The 21,379-nt window shown below is 32.7% G+C and overlaps 1 protein-coding gene across 1 annotated transcript in view; it reads left to right on the forward strand.

Moving 5' to 3' along the window:
• Positions 1-1,461: 1,461 nt before the first annotated feature.
• Positions 1,462-21,379, forward strand: part of LOC111044355 (choline kinase alpha) — a 43,739-nt gene continuing 23,821 nt past the window's right edge. Inside the window, exon 1 of the mRNA XM_039436617.1 lies at positions 1,462-1,777. Coding sequence (XP_039292551.1) covers positions 1,760-1,777 — 18 coding nt within the window. The 5' untranslated portion in view covers positions 1,462-1,759. The remainder of the gene's footprint in view (positions 1,778-21,379) is intronic.

The raw sequence follows: 21,379 nt of genomic DNA on the forward strand, positions 1-21,379 counted from the left end.
AGTGAAATATAAGTATCCACACAGTGAGTGAAGTTATAGTAAAATAATTATTTTATCAATTCATAGTAATTGATTAGCGCCGGGCAAAATACCGTATAGAGTGAGGGAGTTCGAAACCCACTCTAAACAAAGACCGACAGTGGAAAGAGTGCAAGTTTTCCGACAGCAAAATCACAAGATGAAGCAAGAAGATAAATCAAATCAAATCAAATTCTTTTATTCCTCATCCAAAAAACAATACAACAAATATAAATAAATTCTGTCACCCACACTATCAGAAAAATGTTTACAATACAATAATGTTACTTACAAAGCATAATAATAATAATAAAGCATAATAACATAAAGACTTTCTATTCTACCATTAATGTTTATTACTCTTCTAATAGTGCAAGCTGACAGGCCGTACTTAAAGGAATTTATCCCTGCTATAAAGATATAGGTTTTATGTTGATAATTCAAGTAATATAGCCTATCGAGATTCGACAAGATATCAATATTGCAGAACTTCGGTAATGATCGTCAGGTCAACTGGTATCAATATTGGACATTGATTTCTGATAACAGAGATCGGAGATAAACTGATCTGAATATTTTTCCGCGAGGTGGGACAAAGTCACCCCGGGATAGACAAAGTCACTGAAAAAAGTTCATCTATATAACGGGTGAGTGTAGAACATAATCTCATAAACCTTTATACTATTGTGCGAATTCTTAATAAGAGGAAAATTAAGTTAATGATGGGGGTAGAAGCTAAAAATCGGGTGTTTTTGAAATATATGAAGAACATTTTTATCAGGGTACGGTACGGTACCCTACCTGGAATGCTGGAAATCAAACTGAGAGAATGAAGTACCAGTCTCATGTTGTAGAGCACAAATTTACGCCCAGAAGGATTTTGAATCATAAATCTCAATATTTGAAATCGGAAGATAATATAGTTGATTGAAAACTGAATTTTCCCCAAATGTTCGTTTTTCCAAAAAGTTTAGGTATGGTACCGTACCGTACTCATTATTTTTGAAAAATTGTAACTCAGCACTCAATGGAAATTTATTCAATTTTTAAGAAAAAGGCGGGAGAGATTTTTTGCCGAAAATTTCAAAGAACTGGAAAAGAAGCCGAAAATCATTGGTTTTTATTAATTTTATTCTATTTTTGTATAAATGTATGCTTATGTGCCTCTTATAACACATCCAATTTGAAATACCCGGGTATTTTGAAAAGACAGGCTGTTCAATAATCTGCCTAATTTTATTATAACTGTCAATCTTTTTATCATTGCACTTCCCTTCGATAATGAGTTTCATGGAAATATGAATATCATAAAAGTTCATTATATCATAAATACAATAATTCCATAATTATGAAGATATTTTATATTCACATCTGATGACTAGATTCAGATGGCCGCATATTTCAACTGACGTGTATAATTTTACGATCAAATCAGCAGTGTGCTGCTCTAGCCTTGAGAAAATCAAAATCAGAAACACAAAATAAAAGCATTGCATTGAATGATTGAATGAATTGAAAGTTTAAAAGCAGTTAGCAGAAGCAGAGTGAAAAGTGAATTATTTACCAAATATTCTACAATTTTGGTACGGCATAATAATATCTAAGTGTTGGTTAGAATTATTGATATCTACAATAAGTTTTAGTTTAAATTTTAGTACTCTACAGGAATAACCTATCGTAATTTATTTGAATTACTCAGCAGTCGAAGCTAAAACTATAAACTGTTGGATCTACAACTACAATGGGCGTCAAAGATAAGGTAGTTAACCTCCGGCTTGATTTTAAAAAATCCTAGCAATGCATGTGTGCATGCTTTTGGATTATTTCAACTAGGCAGTATGATTAACTTGTACATTTTAATTTCTATAATACTGTATTTTATTTTACATCTTATCGCTTATGTAACCATTCCTACTACCTTTTATAGGCCGTAAATCATTGTAGACAAATTTAATAAGGCAATTTTGTGTTGTTATATTTAAAGTTAGGATGCACAAGTATATTCTATTAGATTCTTATCAACTGAAGTTGTAAACTTTGTCTTGAAATTTTAAATGCAGAATTTGGTAAGGTTGGGCATAAGGAGTTTTTACGTGTAAGTTTTGCTAGTCCAAAAAGCATAAATTTTTCCCTTTTTCATTGCCAATTTTCAACTAGAGGTTCTGCTTCATGACTAGAATACAGGGAGTTTTCAGGTATATAACTCAACCTTTTTTAAAACTTGAATGACTAAAGTTCTATATCTATATTTATTTCAAAGTCAAGTTCCTTTGATTTGTTAATTCTAGTGTCTTTTTCTTATAGCGTTTATGTAACGTCGATACATAGCAGTTGGCATTGTCATGCATGTTACGTTCCGGTTATGTTTCTATACCGGTCCTAGTATGATACGGTGCAGTGGGCGTCTTAAAGGTGTCTGCCCACTGCACCGTATCATACTAGGACTGGTATAGGAACGTAACATGCATGCCAATGCCCACTGCTACGTATCGACAACGTACTACAACCGATGTATAGCCGCGTATGTACCGCGTTGTAGACCCGGTTGTAACTAGTATAGCATATGCGCGTTTGTGCTATGTGTAGCAGAAGTGGAAGGGGTATGCAAGTTCATCATACTTGTCTTTACCCATTATAAACGCGGTTATAACCCGTTACGTGCCGGTCACGTTCCTATACCGATCCTAATATGATTCGGTGCAGTGGGCAGACACCTTAAAGGGAGACAGATACAGGGTATTTCCATTTATATTTCCCGGCCAAGAAAATTTTCTTTGAGCCACTACCACAGTATACATACAGTATGGAAACTTGGCTAGTACCCTGACGCTAAAACCCGCCATCTTGTCAGGAAGCGTCGCATTGTAATATTATTGATAGTAGGTTCGGATCACTTTAATGATCCGGATCAATTGATCTCATTCACTGCCACGAGCCAATCAGAAGACCAGGATTGGAACTTCCCAAGGTCACGTGACGTGTTTAGTATTGGCGTCATGTAAAAAGCATTGGTTAGATAGGCAATTGATTACAAGTTTCCATTCTGTACCTATTCTGTGTCACTACCACCTTGTTTTGCATGGACACGTTGTAACGTTGGTCCCATCTTACTGGAAGAATATTCATCATAATAAACGTGTCTGTGGTATTTCAATAAAAGTAAAACCAGTTAATATACTGATATTTTATTATACACTTCAAGATCAAGTTACATAATAACACAAGCCTATTTGTTGAGTTTTTCAACGCCATTTTACATCGATATATTGATTTATCGATTGACATCCTAATCGATGTACTCTCACAATCGATGTACACACAACCAAAGATCGATACACTACAGTGTCAGAGTATTTAGAGGCACTGAAATTAGTCAGGTGTAACCTTGAAAGCCAGCCAGGTGACAAGGTAGTCTATTACTAGTAGTTCTGTGAACAGTAGACCTCGCGCTCAGTAAGTTACATTGACCTGTTGTTATGTTTTCTCAAAAAATAATGGATAATTTATCAATTTAAAATTTCTAGAAAAAATCTTAAATAAACATAGAGCTTTCTGTCCTATCGTCCCGGAATGTGAGTGTGAGCGCTGTTATCAGGTCTGGCTGCAACTGTCTACAACGTTGATTGAAAAATACATTTTCAAGATGTTCGATGTTTTTGAACGGGTAGTATTATAGTCCACTAAACAGCTGATTTATGATGAATAATTCTATAGTCTGATTTTTACTCTAATATTAGCGTATGAAGGAGGCTCCTTTTTCCTTTGATATTATCCTTGAAATGCAAAATTTCCAAAAACCTTGTATATACGTCGACGCGCAATTTAAAGAGGAACATACCTGTCAAATTTCATGAAAATCTATTACCGCGTTTCACCGTAAATGCGCAACATATAAACATTCAACCATCAATTTAAACATTAAGAGAAATGCCAAACCGTCGACTTGAATCTTAGACCTCACTTTGCTCGGTCAATTAAGCTTATCATTATTTCTACGTATCTCTACATCCATGACATTTTAAAAATTCTCAAATTTTGTTTTTATAAATAATTAATGTTCAGTAGTTTAGTACTCTTAATATCTCCCGGTCTTGAAAAACTTATACTTTTACTGGTCAGGAGCTTTTTGACTGACTCTAGTCTATAACTTAATTATGTTATTCTATCAGTAAAAACCTTTGACAAATTGTAGCTTCTAACTTTCAATTTTACTTGCTATTATAATACCAAACTCATACAATGATTCATATCACACTGTTACTGTAACGTTATTTAGAATAACAATTTAATTTTCTGTTAAATGCTGTTATTTTTAGATTGAACACATGCACTTGTGTAATGATTTTGAGCTCGGCTCATTGAATGCGTTGGCTGGCATTGGCTGCTAGTTGGTGTTCGTGTCTGGGTTCGACTGTTCCAAATTTACATTCATCTCTAGACGGCGTCTTGTGTCTGTCTGGCTTGCATCCAAAAATTCGAATCGTATGATTTCTAGATTGCTACCTTTGATAGCTATGAAGTCATGCGAGACCGGATGAACTTCAACTAATCTATCGGAAGCCTGTTTGTCTTACAACTGGAATATTTTCATTCAATAGCTCTTCAAACATGGAATATTAATTGTAATAGAAAGAAAAATAAAAATCTTAGTACCCTTTTTGAAATATTTAATCACAACATGAAAAAAAGGCATATAAAAGTAGCCCTATACAGAAAAGAGATGAATATTAATAGTATTTTTGGCTTTGAGTTTTTTTTATATATTTACCCATATATTAATTTATCGATTGACATTCTAATCGATTTAGCCTACACACAACCAAAAATCGATACACTACAGTGTCAGAGTATTTAGAGGCACTGAAATTAGTCAGGTGTAGCCTTGAAAGCCCTATGAGAGACCTGAGCCAGCCAGGTGACAAGATAGTCTATTACTAGTAGTTCTGTGAACAGTAGACCTCGCCCTCAGTAAGTTACATTGACCTGTTGTTATGTTTTCTCAAAAAATAATGAATAATTTATCAATTTAAAATGTCTAGAAAAATCCTAAATAAACATAGAGCTTTCTGTCCTATCGTCCCGGAATGTGAGTGTGAGCGCTATTATCAGATCTGGCTGCAATTGTCTACAACGTTGATGGAAAGATACATTTTCAAGATGTTCGATGTTTTTGAACGGGTAGTATTATAGTCCACTAAACAGCTGATTTATGATGAATAATTCTATAGTCTGATTTTTACTCTAATATTAGCGTATGAAGGAGGCTCCTTTTTCCTTTGATATTATCCTTGAAATGCAAAATTTCCAAAAACCTTGTATATACGTCGACGCGCAATTTAAAGAGGAACATACCTGTCAAATTTCATGAAAATCAATTACCGCGATTCGCCGTAAATGCGCAACATATAAACATTCAAACATTAAGAGAAATACCAAACCGTAGACTTGAATCTTAGACCTCACTTCGCTCGGTCAATTAAGCTTATCATTATTTCTACGTATCTCTACATCCATGACATTTTAAAAATTCTCAAATTTTGTTTTTATAAATAATTAATGTTCAGTAGTTTAGTACTCTTAATATCTCCCGGTCTTGAAAAACTTATACTTTTACTGGTCAGGAGCTTTTTGACTGACTTTAGTCTATAACTTAATTATGTTATTCTGTCAGTAAAAACCTTTGACAAATTGTAGCATCTAGTTTTCAATATTACTTGCTATTATAATACTAAACTCATACAATGATTCATATCACACTGTAACTGTAACGCTATTTAGAATAACAATTTAATTTTCTGTTAAATGCTGTTATTTTTAGATTGAACACATGCACTTGTGTAATGATTTTGAGCTCGGCTCATTGAATGCGTTGGCTGGCATTGGCTGCTAGTTGGTGTTCGTGTCTGGGTTCGACTGTTCCAAATTTACATTCATCTCTAGACGGCGTCTTGTGTCTGTCTGGCTTGCTTCCAAAAATTCGAATCGTATGATTTCTAGATTGCTACCTTTGATAGCTATGAAGTCATGCGAGACCGGATGAACTTCAACTAATCTATCGGAAGCCTTTTTGTCTTACAACTGGAATATTTTCATGCAATAGCTCTTCAAACATGGAATATTAATTGTAATAGAAAGAAAAATAAAAATCTTAGTACCCTTTTTGAAATATTTAATCACAACATGAAAAAAAGGCATATAAAAGTAGCCCTGTACAGAAAAGAGATGAATATTAATAGTATTTTTGGCTTTGAGTTTTTTTTATATATTTACCCATATATTAACATTTTTTTTGAGGAATACTCTTATTTATCTGGAAATTGTAAAATCCAAGTACCCTTTTTTAAACTATACATCTGGTGCACCAGATGCACCCCTTTTGTTTTTTACAAAATTTAACAACGTGGGTGATAAATTCTCCGGTCAGTCAAGGGTTCCATTATTTTTTCACAATACTCATCACTATTATAATTAAAAATAATTAAGTTACCCTATTATGTTGGTCTCACCAATTTTAAATAAATAATTCCATCATGATAAATACTGGTAGTTTGGGCAAAAGTACAGCTAATAAGGATATTTGAAGCTGTCCCCTGTGCCTTTCAAACACAAAAAAAAAAACATTAACTTCAATAAAAATTCGCAATTATTATTGTTCTTGACTTTTGAATTCTGGGCCTGTCTCATAAAAATAGAATCTAAGCTTATACGCTTTGGCTTCTATCCTAATACCGTACAATCTTTTAACGGCTTTCAATGTAAAGCATATTAATAGTGAATTGGCTTATTATTGTGCGCTATTTTATTTTATTCTGCCGATCAAATAAACAAATTTCGGATTAACTTCATTTTTTGGAACAAAATTAAATATAATACTTTTCTTGCGTTTATTTTGGTTGGCTAGATGTTAGTGTTTCCGCAATACAGTATCTTCGATCTATAGGGTACAGTAATCTTTTCAATTGCTGTAGACTAAACAATTATTGATATTTTTTGTTACGTTTTTTTATAAAGCCAGACTAGGTTGCCAGAAGCATCAAATGATGAATAAATAATATTTATAGCGACATTGAAAAATTTATCGTCTTAGCTGTCTGTCTCTTTTCTCCATGACGCAGATGAATTGAAAGTCCAAGTTGATTGAGCAAAATAAAGCTTAGATGGAAGATTTATAAAAAACTATGAACAATTTATATTTAAAAAAAATAGATGATAAGAGATCGACATAACAAACATAAACATGAACAAATTGATTTTTCCCCACCGCAAATGAATCATTAAAGAATTATTTCAAGAATGATCTTCAATAAATAATTGCTAAATCTTAATCCCATTCATGCGAATGTCCGCCTTCAACTTTTTCAGTGTAGCTATAGGGAATCTTCGAATACTTTGTTTTGCCAATGGAAATACTGCAACAGGAAATTAATTTTATCTGAATTCCAATTGCTTATCTTGAAACACTTTTCCTCTATCCACTGTTACTGAGAATTTGTTTACTGTGCTCATTTAATAACCTTAGATTTGAGTCATTTTATTCCACTTTTATAAGTAGTGTTTTTCAGCTTTATTCCACTTTTATAAGTAGTGTTTTTCAGGCACTTGTTATACTTTTCTCAATGTTGTCTCTATTTTGACGAATCTAATATCTCATGAATGAAATTTTGTCGTTTTCCTTAGACACTGTGATTTAATTCAACTAATTTATGTATATACTACATTTGAAATAATACTGTATTTCGTAACTTTACTACTCAGCTATAATGCCTTATTCGTGATCATCCTTCATCTGTCTTGATATTTGAAAATGATCTCTCTTAACGTACCATGAGTAAAGTAAAGTAATTGATTGCTACTGACTTTTTATGCAAGATTATTCAATTATCTATATGATCATCCTCTATCATTAACGTTAAAATCTCTGGAGTTGAATCTTTTGGTTTATTAATGATGTTTCATTTGCGCGTCAAGTGAATGTTTCAAGTAGAAAATATAGGTTAATTTATTAATAGTTTTCCCTTTTGTGTCATGCATTTGAATGATCCTTTCAAATTAATCGCTTTTACGAGAATTGTGAGATTGATAGTATTAAAGGAAACGCAATCTCCATTTTTTCACTTGTAGATTGCTATAAGTGGATGAATTTGTCACTCTTCTGTGAATTTGTGACTAGTCAATAATCCTTTGGCAAAACGCCACGTCAAGGTATTTTAAAGCAATTAATTTGGATTTCTGTTCAATACCAAAATATTTAGAAGTTGAGTAGAAGATAATCATAGAGTTATGATCTTTATTTGTCATTCATTATTTCATTATTCGTCATTCATTATTTTATTAATCGTCTATGCTACAAATCTATTGGCGAATGTTTTTCAATGATACATAACGTAATATACTTGAAATAGAGCCACAGATATTTAGAATGAGGTCATTTATTACTGTGTCAGGCCAAAGTGCATTGCTCAAGATGCACTCACAATGACTAGAACATGATAATGTTCTCATCTTCACAGTTATCAATTTTTTGCAATCTACTATTGGTTCTTATTTCATCTTTCTCACTACTCATCTCATAATTTATCTATCTTTGGAGTAACAGTATTTAAACTTTTAGACGTAACTCTTGTTCAAGGTCTCAGTTCCAATCTGAGTTACCAAAAACAAGTTGGAGACGCAAGACCTACATTCTCACATGTGTGTGACTTGAGTACGAGTACTCATATGAGTCATCATATCACATATATGTTACAATGTCATGATCCATCGTTTCAAGTTTGCATTATTGCATTATCATGGGCCTATTTCACAAAGGTACAAGTATTGTTACCAACCATGGTTACGAACAAGTACTTGTAGTTACAAGTTTACAAGTACTCACGTTTCTCAAAAATTTATGATCTACAAGTTTACAAGTTTACAATTTTACAAGTCTACAAGTACTTCAATAGTAAACATAACCTATTTTCATGATGATTTCCTTTTTTCATCCTTTATAAAGGTTACTTGTACTTTTCAATAATTACTTTGAAAATATTTGAAAGCAATATAATGTTTTTTCTACAGTCTACTTCATTTATTGCTGAATTTGTTTCCTACACACTATATGTACTCTGTATATATATAGTAGATGTACTATATATAATGTATACTATATATACTGTGTATATATACTATAGTACACAATAACCTATGAGGTAACACATTAATAACTATTTTGGAAATTATTAAATTTGATTTCCAGATGCATATATTTCCAAAATAATCAATTTTAGAGGGATATAGGGCATTTTTGATTATTAGAAATATTTATTGAATATTTAAAATCATTTTAATGATCACTTGTAAATCCTTTACATAGCTTTCCACCTCGGTAGAAATTTCATAGTTACGAACAAGTGATTTGACAAAAATTGTTGGCTACAATGAAAATCTTTGTGAAACACTTGTTCGTAACAAGCAAATCACTTGTAAGCTTGTAGAAATTCATTGTAACTACAAGTTTACAATTCTGCTTTTGTGAAACGCTAGTAATCAGCTGTTCTCCAAAACCATGGTTGGCAACAAGACTTGTAACCTACTTGTACCTTTGTGAAACGGGCCCCATTCATGTTCACAGAAGAAACTGTGCTCTTGATAGTTCCTGTAGAATATTTTTTAGAATATTTTGAAGACTATAGATCACTCGTTTCATTGATTTTTAAGACTATAGAAAAGTTTTTTCATGCAATTTTCAGAAGAAAACGAAGCGATAAATGATGAAAAATCATTTATATTTAATTTAGAGAAGAGTTTAGGAGGAATTGTCTCCGATATACTTGTTCATGTGCAGAGTTACATAAAATCTCAGTATAAAGTTATTCAATAAAATGAATCAATCAATTGTGTGGGAAACACAATATTAATACGAACATGGAACCAAATTAACAACTCTAGATTTATTATTGACATTTAAATTTCTATATCTGATTATAATTATCATTAATTATTGTCTCTTCGGATATTGTTTTTCCTATTCGTCTTAAAAAATGTGTTTATTATCTGTGCTGTGGAAAGTGTGTGTAGGCCCATCAATTATTTATCAGATTTTTATAATATTATCTAGATTGATCTATTTTCACTTTTCAATCAACATGAGTTTAACATACTTTTGGTCCCATCAGTAAAAATGTTAGATTCCATGGCTACTTTCCACATTCAAATTGTTTTGGCTCTGCTGTCCAGGTTTTCGCATACTGTTCAAAAATCTCAAATTCAAACAATAGCTTCGACAATTTACATCAGTATATTGTACAGTTTGGCACGAAATCACACCAATTAGTGTTTCCTTAACTATTAGATAATTATCGTTGAAACTGCGCACCAGTTATTTGGCACTTGTCGAATTCAATTTCCATTATTTTTGCAAGAAGATCATCTACCCTTGAATAATTAATTATAGAGGAGCCAGCAATTGCGCGTTCAAAACATTGTGTGTGTGGGTCTCCAAGCACAAACAAGTGTATTGAAGGCTAAACTATGACACACTAATAGCTGTTATTTTGGCACAGCACCTTAGATTTGCCGACCATTGAAACTTAGTTCAACCGTCTGAAAAATGGTAATGACAGCTCATTTTTGCAAACGTTTTGAACTTTGTGCCCTGCCAATTTTAGTCTCCCTATTATTATCAAGCTCATTTGCTAAAAAGAAGTACATTTTTGGCCCATTTCGCGGATATTTGGAGAACTATAGTATGCTAATATCAGTACTTTTAAATTAATATTTTACATATGCATTTAAATTGAAGACAATTATTCACGAATATACAAGTTAACATAATATTTGTTTATGCTGGAAGATTTGAAGAGCCATTGGAAATCCAAGGAATTATATAAAAATATAATAGAAGTAAAATAGGAAAATATTTCTTCTTCATAAAGATGCCCAGACCTCATCGTATTCTTGATAATGAATATTGTTTCATTTGCAATAAGCAAATGAGAATAGCGGTAGCCTATTCTTTGAAATGAAGAACTAATACAGGTCATAGAATGCATTAATGCTTTTGAAGGTGGTCCACCTGTAGAAATTCAATAGTTATTTTCCTCTTAGCATAGGAGAAGGAATTACGTTCCTTACTCCGTGCTCTTAGTAAAGAAAGGTTCGTGATCCAAGAAAGAACCTTAGTAAAGAATCCAGGGGAGTAATGATAGTGTAGACCGGTATTAATTCTAAGTTATAAGGAAAATATTGGTAGATTGATGGTGGCTCCTGTCTTCATTGCTACATCGTAATCACGGGGAATAACCAATCACCAATCACTACTGTGATCACAGTGTATTATTAATGTTTTACTTCGCAGAATATGAAACCGGAATAAAAAACCTGTTTCATTTGCGAAGTCGTGCAAATCTGATGAGATCAATTTCATACAACATGGCGAGTTTGCTTTCTCCAACTAAAACTAAACTTTTCTTGTCTACAGTATTTTTGAACTGTATTCTTCCATATTGATACAAGCATAAATACAAAATATGACCAATATGGGGTTTCTATATGGAAGAAACCCATATTGTTTCGATTATGAAAAAATAATATACTGTTTTTATTTTTCTAGAAAAAAGTAAGTCAGCAAAAAGTTGAATTTCATATTTGATCGTGATGATTTATTAAAAATTATTGGAAATTTATTATGTTTTCAATTCTTGAAACTTGGAATATTCTTCAGTAGTCTATGAATGGTATTTCATATTATATTAAAATGAAGAAACTAGCATTTTGAATAATAAATACTTGATATTTTCAATGAGGATTGTCAGGTGTTGACTTATAGCTGTTTCCAATATATAGTATTTTTCATTCAATATGGATAGGCTATGTACCACATCAACTTCACAACAACACAGAAAAACAAAGTGACATTTACTTGAAAGGCAATCATATCATAGAGTAAAAATACCTAGATTATTTGTCTCTGATCATATCGAGTAACAGAACGTCCATAGTAGTCGCATTGCTGAATAATAATTTTCAGATCAGACGGATGTTTACAAACAGCTTTAGAAAAATATTTTCTCTGAATCCTTTATCAAAATGAATTAATCAAAACTCGTGCCGGTAGCTAGCTGGCGGTCTCCTCTGTACCACACCCTTCCCCCAACGACTATTTGTAAACAACTAAGAATGCGCACTGTGTTTCAGTTTAAACTTAGTTTAGAGTGGCGTAGATTCACAGATGCGTAGAGATGTGGTGGTTCCATTCAGCGCTGGGGCCCTAAAATAAGTCCGTGGAAAAGTTGCAGGGTTCTAAGCTCGTGACGTAGTTTGGAATCGTGGCGGCGGGGTGGAGCTGCTCCTTATAACATACGACTCTGGCGGATGAACGGACATTGCTTGTTTTGCGTTCGTCGGATTCGCATCTTTTCCTCTTGATATCGTGTTTCGCGAATTCTAACTTGATTCATCAATTTCTTATTCTACAAAGATACGGTTTGTTCCGTTGTCTTGTTGCTAGTGTATTACCAAGTGTGGTGATATTATTTGACGTGAGTGGTGTCGTATAAAGTGGTGTCCACATCAAGGACTCATAAGTGGTAGAACTTTTGAACTTTGCAGATATTCTGTGTGCAGCTGTTTAGTGAGATTATGCTCGATATTCGCAAGGTATCTAATGAATTTACAATAAATCTATTACTTCTTGCATCCTTCTCTTGTATTGTGATATATCTCCTACTGGAGTCCAAATCATATGAATTTAAAATTTACCGTTTCTCTCCATGATGAAAGTGAATTTACAATAAATCTATTACTTCTTGCATCCTTCTCTTGTATTACTTGTGATATATCTCCTACTGGAGTCCAAAACATATGAATTTAAAATTTACCGTTCCTCTCCATGATGAAAGTTACCGGTACCTCTTTGAATAGTCCCCTCAATAAGAATATTTTTTATCAATTTATTAGTGGTGAAATAGAAGTAGATTTTTCGAGCCGAATGTAACCAACTACTTAATTCAAGTAAGTTAGATGGTTACTATTTCTTCTCGCATAGTTAATAATTCAAGTATATTTAAGTACCTTAGTTGCTTACTTTCGGATCAAAATGAAATCTTCCAACCAAAATCTAGCATTCTCATCACTAGTTTACATTCTATTTCCTTGAATCCTAAGCATCTGATTTCATTATGTTGAACCTAAGTGAACTAACTGAAAGGAATTCTTCCATCAAAAAATTTAATTTATTGGGACATCTATGGTACCCCACTAATAACAATAATTATTCAAATGTAGTAGCAATGTTTTTATGTGAACAAAATTAAATTTGCTGATTGAAAAGGAATATCAATTCAAATTTTATAATAAATCAATGATCATTAGTATTTTCCAAAGATTAACCTAGTTTTTTTATATTGTACTTTCCTTCACATTTTCTAGAAAAGTCATGCTTTATCCCATATAAAATTCTCTCATAAGGCTATTAAATTGAATGGATTGGAGACTGACGTAGAAAAGTCTAGACTTTAACTACATCAGTAGCTTGAAGTGTAGTGTTTAAATTATTCAAGTGTTTTTTAACTATAAGAGATTATTTCTTCAGTAATAGTGGAAAGTTTCCAGCTAGAAATCAAGTGTGGAAAAATATTGTCTACTCTACTTTGAGCGTTTGAGATTGATGAACTTCCTTAACTTTTATTCTAACTTTGACTGTTGACAAAGTTAAGTTTTTGACATAAATCTTTATGTCTTTGGCCTAAAAGATTTATCTTCTCTTCTCTAACATTTTTTATTGGTCGCTTTTTCTAATTTGTTTACGTCTTGATATTGCTCATAGACATCCTCGTTCCGATGAATTTTAATTGGGGCGCTTCTGTTTTGATAGGTGTAACAAAAATATTTACACTTATGTTGTTTTGGAAAAATAGTTTTTCTATTTTTAGATTTCGTAAGCAATCCAGCAATAAGTGCTTTAACCTCCGTCGTTATTCAGATTTCTTCATGTCATCCAATGATGTCATCTGTAAATTCCAACTCTTATCAGCTATAAGTAATGACTGTTTTTATTATCAGGTCACTCCTTATCGATAATGTATTGATGATTTCATTCATCGCTAATACTATATCATCAATTTATTCAAGTATCTACTCGGATGTTGTACCCTTCATTTTCAGCTGATAAAATTAGTCATAGTTACCCAATATTGTAGTACATTCAATATTTGTTTCCAAATACATTAATGGCTCTGTAATTTCATTTATTTTTAAAATTATAACTTTATCAGGCGAGTTATTCATTTACTGAATGAGGCAAAAAAATACAATATTCAGAAATGAAAAACAGGTCATTCCATGTCATCCTTCCCAAGATTTTATTTCATTGAAGATTGATACTTAAAAATCTCTCCTATGTCTCATATTGCTAGTCTATATTATAGGTCTTTGCATTACTCTCAGTGAATAGTTTTTCTTCGTTTCTATCTTAGTTCAGTCCCTCTGTCCCTCCTAAACTAAAGGCCTTCTAATGAGCAAAGCAACAATTACTTGGATTGATGAATACTGCTGTACCTTGGTAGCACCTATATGTAGGAGGCATTCCCTGATCAGTCACTTGGGAGGGGGGGGGGAATGCCCTCCAGTAATTCCCATAGGATAATAATTCTTGTAATATTATTATATCTGGAAGAGTGGCATAAATTAATTATTTTTGCTTGATATGCTTCTTAATTATTCCTTGCACTGTACTGTATAAAAATATTCGTAAAAAATTTACTCTTGTAAAACTAAAAAAATAAATGATAATATTCTGTTTTGAATTAAATCATATTTTTGAAATTGACAAACCAGATTCTGTAAAAATAATTTGATATCTGGAATTGAGCAATGCACTGTGCAATCAGTGAATTGTGCAATACACTTGCACATTTTTTCAAATCCATCCATATTTGATAACTGATATTTTCCTTACTTCACTTACCATCTGCGTAGTAATTATTCTACCCATTCTCAGAGGACATCCAGTTTCATGTAGGCACTTCCTAAGCAAGGTCACAGCCTGATTGATTATTGCTCCATGCTCTCCATACGTGATGTTGATGCGTAATAAATCCACATCTTCAACTACTGGTGTCTCGTCGACACGTGTAATTGGTATTCATATCACAATCTACCTGTATTCCATATTTATGAGCTCAAGATACAATAGTGCTCATCATTTATGTTGTTTTCATGTTCAGATCAGGACCAACTAGACTGATCTCATTCCAGTATTGCAACATAATATTGAGAGAAGAGAAGTACTATATTCATCTCTAATATTATTCATTCATTTATTCATTTATTGTACAAAATACTACAATCATAATATAATTATGACATTGAAGGAAAAACTAGGCTGAGCCTGTACTAATTCGCTCCAAAAATTTTGATAAAATGTTAATGTTGTCTAAAGGTTGAGGTTATGATATCACACACTGCTTCGTCACTTGATTTTTGGTTCAGGAATAATGATTTGAAGAAGTACTATATTCATCTCTACTATTATTTATTTATTTATTCATTTATTGTACAAAATACTACAATCATAATATAATTATGACATTGAAGGAAAACTAGGCTGAGCCTGTACTATTTCTCTCCAAAAATTTTGATAAAATGTTAATGTTGTCTAAAGGTTGAGGTTATGATATCACACACTGCTTCGTCACTTGATTTTTGGTTCAGGAATAATGATTTGAAGATTTTGAATTTTGAAGGTTGACTTAATACTTTTAATGAATCACAATGAATAAGAAACTTAAGAAATATTGCACTCATACTTGGAAAATTTGAATACAAAATCACTGGCATTAATCTATTATCCTCTACGATGCTTGGAATTCACCCAGATATTTCCATTTCTCTTATTCAAATCCCTTCATATATATATTTTTTTCAATTCCAAAATCTTACCTGAGGCTCCGCTTGTCCCTGCTCTATCATGTTCTATCATTTTTTAAATTTTTTTCCTTATCTATTTTTATTTATTTATTTTTTTTACTAGCATTCCTTTTAAATGTTTCCATTAACTTTTCAAATTACTTCTATTTATATTTTAAGTAAATATAATTTCTTAGTAGTTGGTTATCTAACTCATTCATTATTTATAAACCGAATATTTATTTTTTCTCCTCACAATTTAATTTATTACTTAATTTAACTTAGCAGCCTGATATATTTCAGGCTACCCAGAACTCACCCCTACACACAGACGAATAGTCTTGTAGGGGTATTCCTGTATCTATGTAAAGTGGTTTTAATTTCCTGTAATGTATATTTTTGAGGAATAAAGCTTATTTGATTTGATTTGATTTTGATTTGACTATTATTGTCATCATGATCTGATCCACAAACACCATATAAATATACAGAAGTAGGAAATAGGAAATTTGCAGTTTCTGTAAAACTAAATCAACTACATGCCGAATCAATGTAAAATATTATTTATTTATAACAGTTCTTCAATTTTGTACCGGCTTTGGGTCATGGATAATTTTTGAGTAAGTAATAAAGCTTGACAACATGTACCCTACTCGGAAATAATACAGTCCTTAGAGCATACATGAGTTTAGTGAGAATTCACTTAAGCTCTTCATATTCATTTACTTGGACTTGGAAAGCTAAAGCGGGGTCAAGATCTGTTCTCATCCTAACTGACCGAACCCAATCGAATGATCTTCTAACAAATAAATTCATTAATGAGCGACCATGAGTCGCTCAATGATCGATCAATGATGATCGGCTGATGTACCGAACGATCGGTCCAAAATAAATCCTTTGGACAGCCAGTCTAAAAGTCCCTGGTGGGTAACTGTGGATGAGAAATTGTAAAAAAGACGAGTGATATTGAAGCAAATAGTTAGTAGGTGTTACCTATCTCCCTGTGTTCTACTTTTGTTCATGTCATCCAATGATGTCATCTGTAAATTCCAACTCTTATCAGCTACAAGTAATGACTGTTTCTGTTATCAGGTCACTCGTTATCGATTGATGATTTCATTCATCGCTAATACTATATCATCAATTTATTCAAGTATCTACTCGGATGTTGTACTCTTCATTTTCAGCTGATAGAATTAGTCATAGTTACCCAATATTGTAGCCCATTCAATATTTGTTTCCAAATACATTAATGGCTCTGTAATTTTATTTATTTTTAAAATTATAACTTTATCAGACGAGTTATTCATTTACTGAATGAGGCAAAAAAATACAATATTCAGAAATGAAAAACAGGTCATTCCATGTCATCCTTCCCAAGATTTTATTTCATTGAAGATTGATACTTAAAAATCTCTCCTATGTCTCATATTGCTAGTCTATATTATTGGTCTTTGCATTAATCTCAGTGAATAATTTTTTTTCTTCGCTTCTATCTCAGTTCTGTCTCTCCTAAACTAAAAGCCTTCTAATGAGTAAAGCTACAAAATTACTTTGATTGATGAATACCGCTGTACCTTGGTAGCACCTATATGTAGGAGGCATTCCCTGATCAGTCACTTGGTGGGGGGAGGGGGATTGCCCTCCAGTAATTCCCATAGGATAATAATTCTTGTAATATTATTATGTCTTGAAGAGTGGCATAAATTAATTATTTTTGCTGCTTCTTACGCTTCTTAATTAGGCCTATTCCTTGCACTGTACTGTAAAAATATTCGTAAAAAATTTATTCTTGTAAAACTAAAAAAATAAATGATAATATTCTGTTTTGAATTAAATCATATATTTGAAATTGACAAACCAGATTCTGTAAAAATAATTTGATATCTGGAATTGAGCAATGCACTGTGCAATCAGTGAATTGTGCAATATACTTGCACATTTTTTCAAATCCATCCATATTTGATTACTGATATTTTCCTTACTTCACTTACCATCTGCGTAGTAATTATTCTACCCATTCTCAGAGGACATCCAGTTTCATGTAGGCACTTCCTAAGCAAGGTCACAGCCTGATTGATTATTGCTCCATGCTCTCCATACGTGATGTTGATGCGTAATAAATCCACATCTTCAACTACTGGTGTCTCGTTGACACGTGTAATTTGTATTCATATCACAATCTACCTGTATTCCATATTTATGAGCTCAAGATACAATAGTGCTCATCATTTATGTTGTTTTCATGTTCAGATCAGGACCAACTAGACTGATCTCATTCCAGTATTGCAACATAATATTGAGAGAAGAGAAGTACTATATTCATCTCTACTATTATTTATTTATTTATTCATTTATTGTACAAAATACTACAATCATAATATAATTATGACATTGAAGGAAAAACTAGGCTGAGCCTGTACTATTTCTCTCCAAAAATTTTGATAAAATGTTAATGTTGTCTAAAGGTTGAGGCTATAATATCACACACTGCTTCGTCACTTGATTTTTGGTTCAGGAATAATGATTTGAAGATTTTGAATTTTGAAGGTTGACTTAATACTTTTAATGTATCACAATGAATAAGAAACTTAAGAAATATTGCACTCATACTTGGAAAATTTGAATACAAAATCACTATTATTGTCATCATGATCTGATCCACCAACACCATATAAATATACAGAAGTAGGAAATAGGAAATTTGCAGTTTCGGTAAAACTAAATGAATCAACTACAGGGTGTTTCAGAGAAACGGGAAATTTTAAAAGTTGAATTATTTCAAGAAAAAAACAAATCTTTAACTAAAGTTTTTCATATCATTTAATAGTAAAAATAATGCCATTTTAGGATAAATACAGAAACAATTTTTTTTTTTGAAGATTACATCTTGCAGGTATGTTCATTTTCTACGCAAACATTCCTGTAGTCTCTCCGTCACATTGTCCATGGTTTGACGTAACATTACATAACTGGAATTACTGGTATCGCTTCTCGAATCTTGGCTTTCAATTCTTCCGTTGTTGCAGATGACCTTTCTTCAAAAAATAAATATTACCGTATTTTTTCTAAAATGTTATCATTTTTACTATTAAATGATATGAAAAACTTTATTTAAGGATTTGTTTTTCTTGAAATTATTCAACTTTCAAAATGTTTCGTTTCTCTGAAACACCTGTACATGCCGAATCAATGTAGAATATTATTAATTTAAAACAGTTCTTCAATTTTGTACCGGCTTTGGGTCATGGATAATTTTTGAGTAAGTAATAAAGCTTGACAACATGTACCCTACTCGGAAATAATACAGTCCTTAGAGCATACATGAGTTTAGTGAGAATTCACTTAAGCTCTTCATATTCATTTACTTGGACTTGGAAAGCTAAAGCAGGGTCAAGATCTGTTCTCATCCTAACTGACCGAACCCAATCGAATGATCTTCTAACAAATAAATTCATTAATGAGCGACCATGAGTCGCTCAATGATCGATCAATGATCGGCTGATGTACCGAACGATCGGTCCAAAATAAATCCTTTGGACAGCCAGTCTAAAAGTCCCTGGTGGGTAACTGTGGATGAGAAATTGTAAAAAAGACGAGTGATATTGAAGCAAATAGTTGGTAGGTGTTACCTATCTCCCTGTGTTCTACTTTTGTTCACCTGCTTCATACTTTTCTATATCTCTCCTCTCTGTCACTCTCGCTGGATAGAAACGTGTCTAACAACTACCGTAGCAATTTACTCTCACATTCTAACTGTAATTCCTCACTATTATGGAAAGCGTGAATAATGTTTCTCATACCTTTGGCTACTGCGTATAAAGTTTAAACCGAAAACAAATAGGTTAAGATTCTTCGAAGCCATTCAACGTAGCTGTAAACAGTTACATTTCGTACTTTCTGTCCTTGTAGTCATCAATCCCTTTTGAACACGTCAGGTGCTTCAATTCAGTCCATCAATATTGAGCTTCTAAATTAATAATTCATATCTTAAATTTCTACTCACCCCAATCTATTCAAATAGGAATTGAAACATTGTTTTAGTTTTCATAAAGGCTTGTAGGCCTACACATCAGTGCGATTCGCATGCAGGCTATGACGACGATTTCAACCATTTAATCACGGGTTAAAAATTCTCTCGCTCCCGTCCCAGTCATGCGAACCGCAGTAGTGTGTACAAGGCTTCATTGAAGTTATTGCGAGTTACTGTTGTTTTCTCCGACAGTATCACATTTGATAAAATAAATTACCTATTTTCTTTCTACTTCATTGCTATTCAACAGAATATAATACACCGACACCGGTGTGGTGGGTGCCATTTTTCCCAAAACTTGTGGATAATCGGTTGGTTATACGTGAAGCAACTTCCACCAACTGAAGCCATTTTATAGATAAATAAGATACTTCCATTTCTTCTTTCCTGAGACAGTGCTTGCTCACTTACTAATATTTGAAAACAGTTTCTATACAATTAAAATTCTCTAGTTAGTTTCTGGTATTTCCGAAAAATTCTAAAATACTATCTCACGTGGGTTAAGAGTTAAGTGCCTCAACTTCGCCCACATCACTTGTAATGTTAAATAAAAGACATTTATCTATCTATCTATGATCTATCCTTATTATTTAGGGAGGGTTAAGTGTAAGAGAGGGCCGACTGCGCCCTAACTTCTCCCTCCTAGGTTAAAAATAAAGGCAGTCATTCTATTCTAGTCTTATTAACTTTTTGATGAGAGCTACACTCACTTAGAAATGGCATTAATATGTTGAAACATGGTGTGAATAAAAGTTTAAAAAAGGGTAAACCGATTTTCTACTTCCAGATATCTTATCCTTGTACATTGTTATTTACTCTATAGTGTAGCAAGGTATTGTTTCCAGTTCCTCAGTTCTAACAAATTTATTCAGCTTCCACAAAATTATTCCAGCTTGCTCATGAAATGTATCGTGCCTTGCATTGGGTCTAGTGACGTCATTCTGAATCTATCATGCATCACGAAAGATCTATTCTTGGATTCGATGGTTATTTGTGCAACTAGTGCGCAAAGTGTCAGTTTGCTACACCGAAAGAAAAGGCGAGGGCGGAATGGTTTCTTGAGTGCAGCAGAGGAACTTTGCGCACGTATTTCACATTAAGTTTTTCCTACAGTTACCATTGAATATGAAAAGTGGGTAATTATGGGTAAAATTGCCTGAAATGCATCAAATGTTTTTCTGTGTAATTTTATTATTGATAAAAACCTTAATCCTAAAATCCTAAAGTCCTCGTTGTCCTTGGTTATAATATATAATTAATAATAATTAGCGCGTTGTGCTTCGTTGCACCTCTGCTCACTATAGCAGCCACAGCAGTCACTGTTACCAACTTCATTTTGATTTTGCTGCACTGTTGCTCCATATAACCTACTAAGTATTTTGCGTTGCCATGTTGCAAATCTGGAGTGCAGAAAAATTTTTCCCGCACTAGAGCGGAAAA

Source organism: Nilaparvata lugens, chromosome 10 (assembly GCF_014356525.2).
Source record: "Nilaparvata lugens isolate BPH chromosome 10, ASM1435652v1, whole genome shotgun sequence".
Classification (NCBI taxonomy): Eukaryota; Metazoa; Arthropoda; class Insecta; order Hemiptera; family Delphacidae; genus Nilaparvata; species Nilaparvata lugens.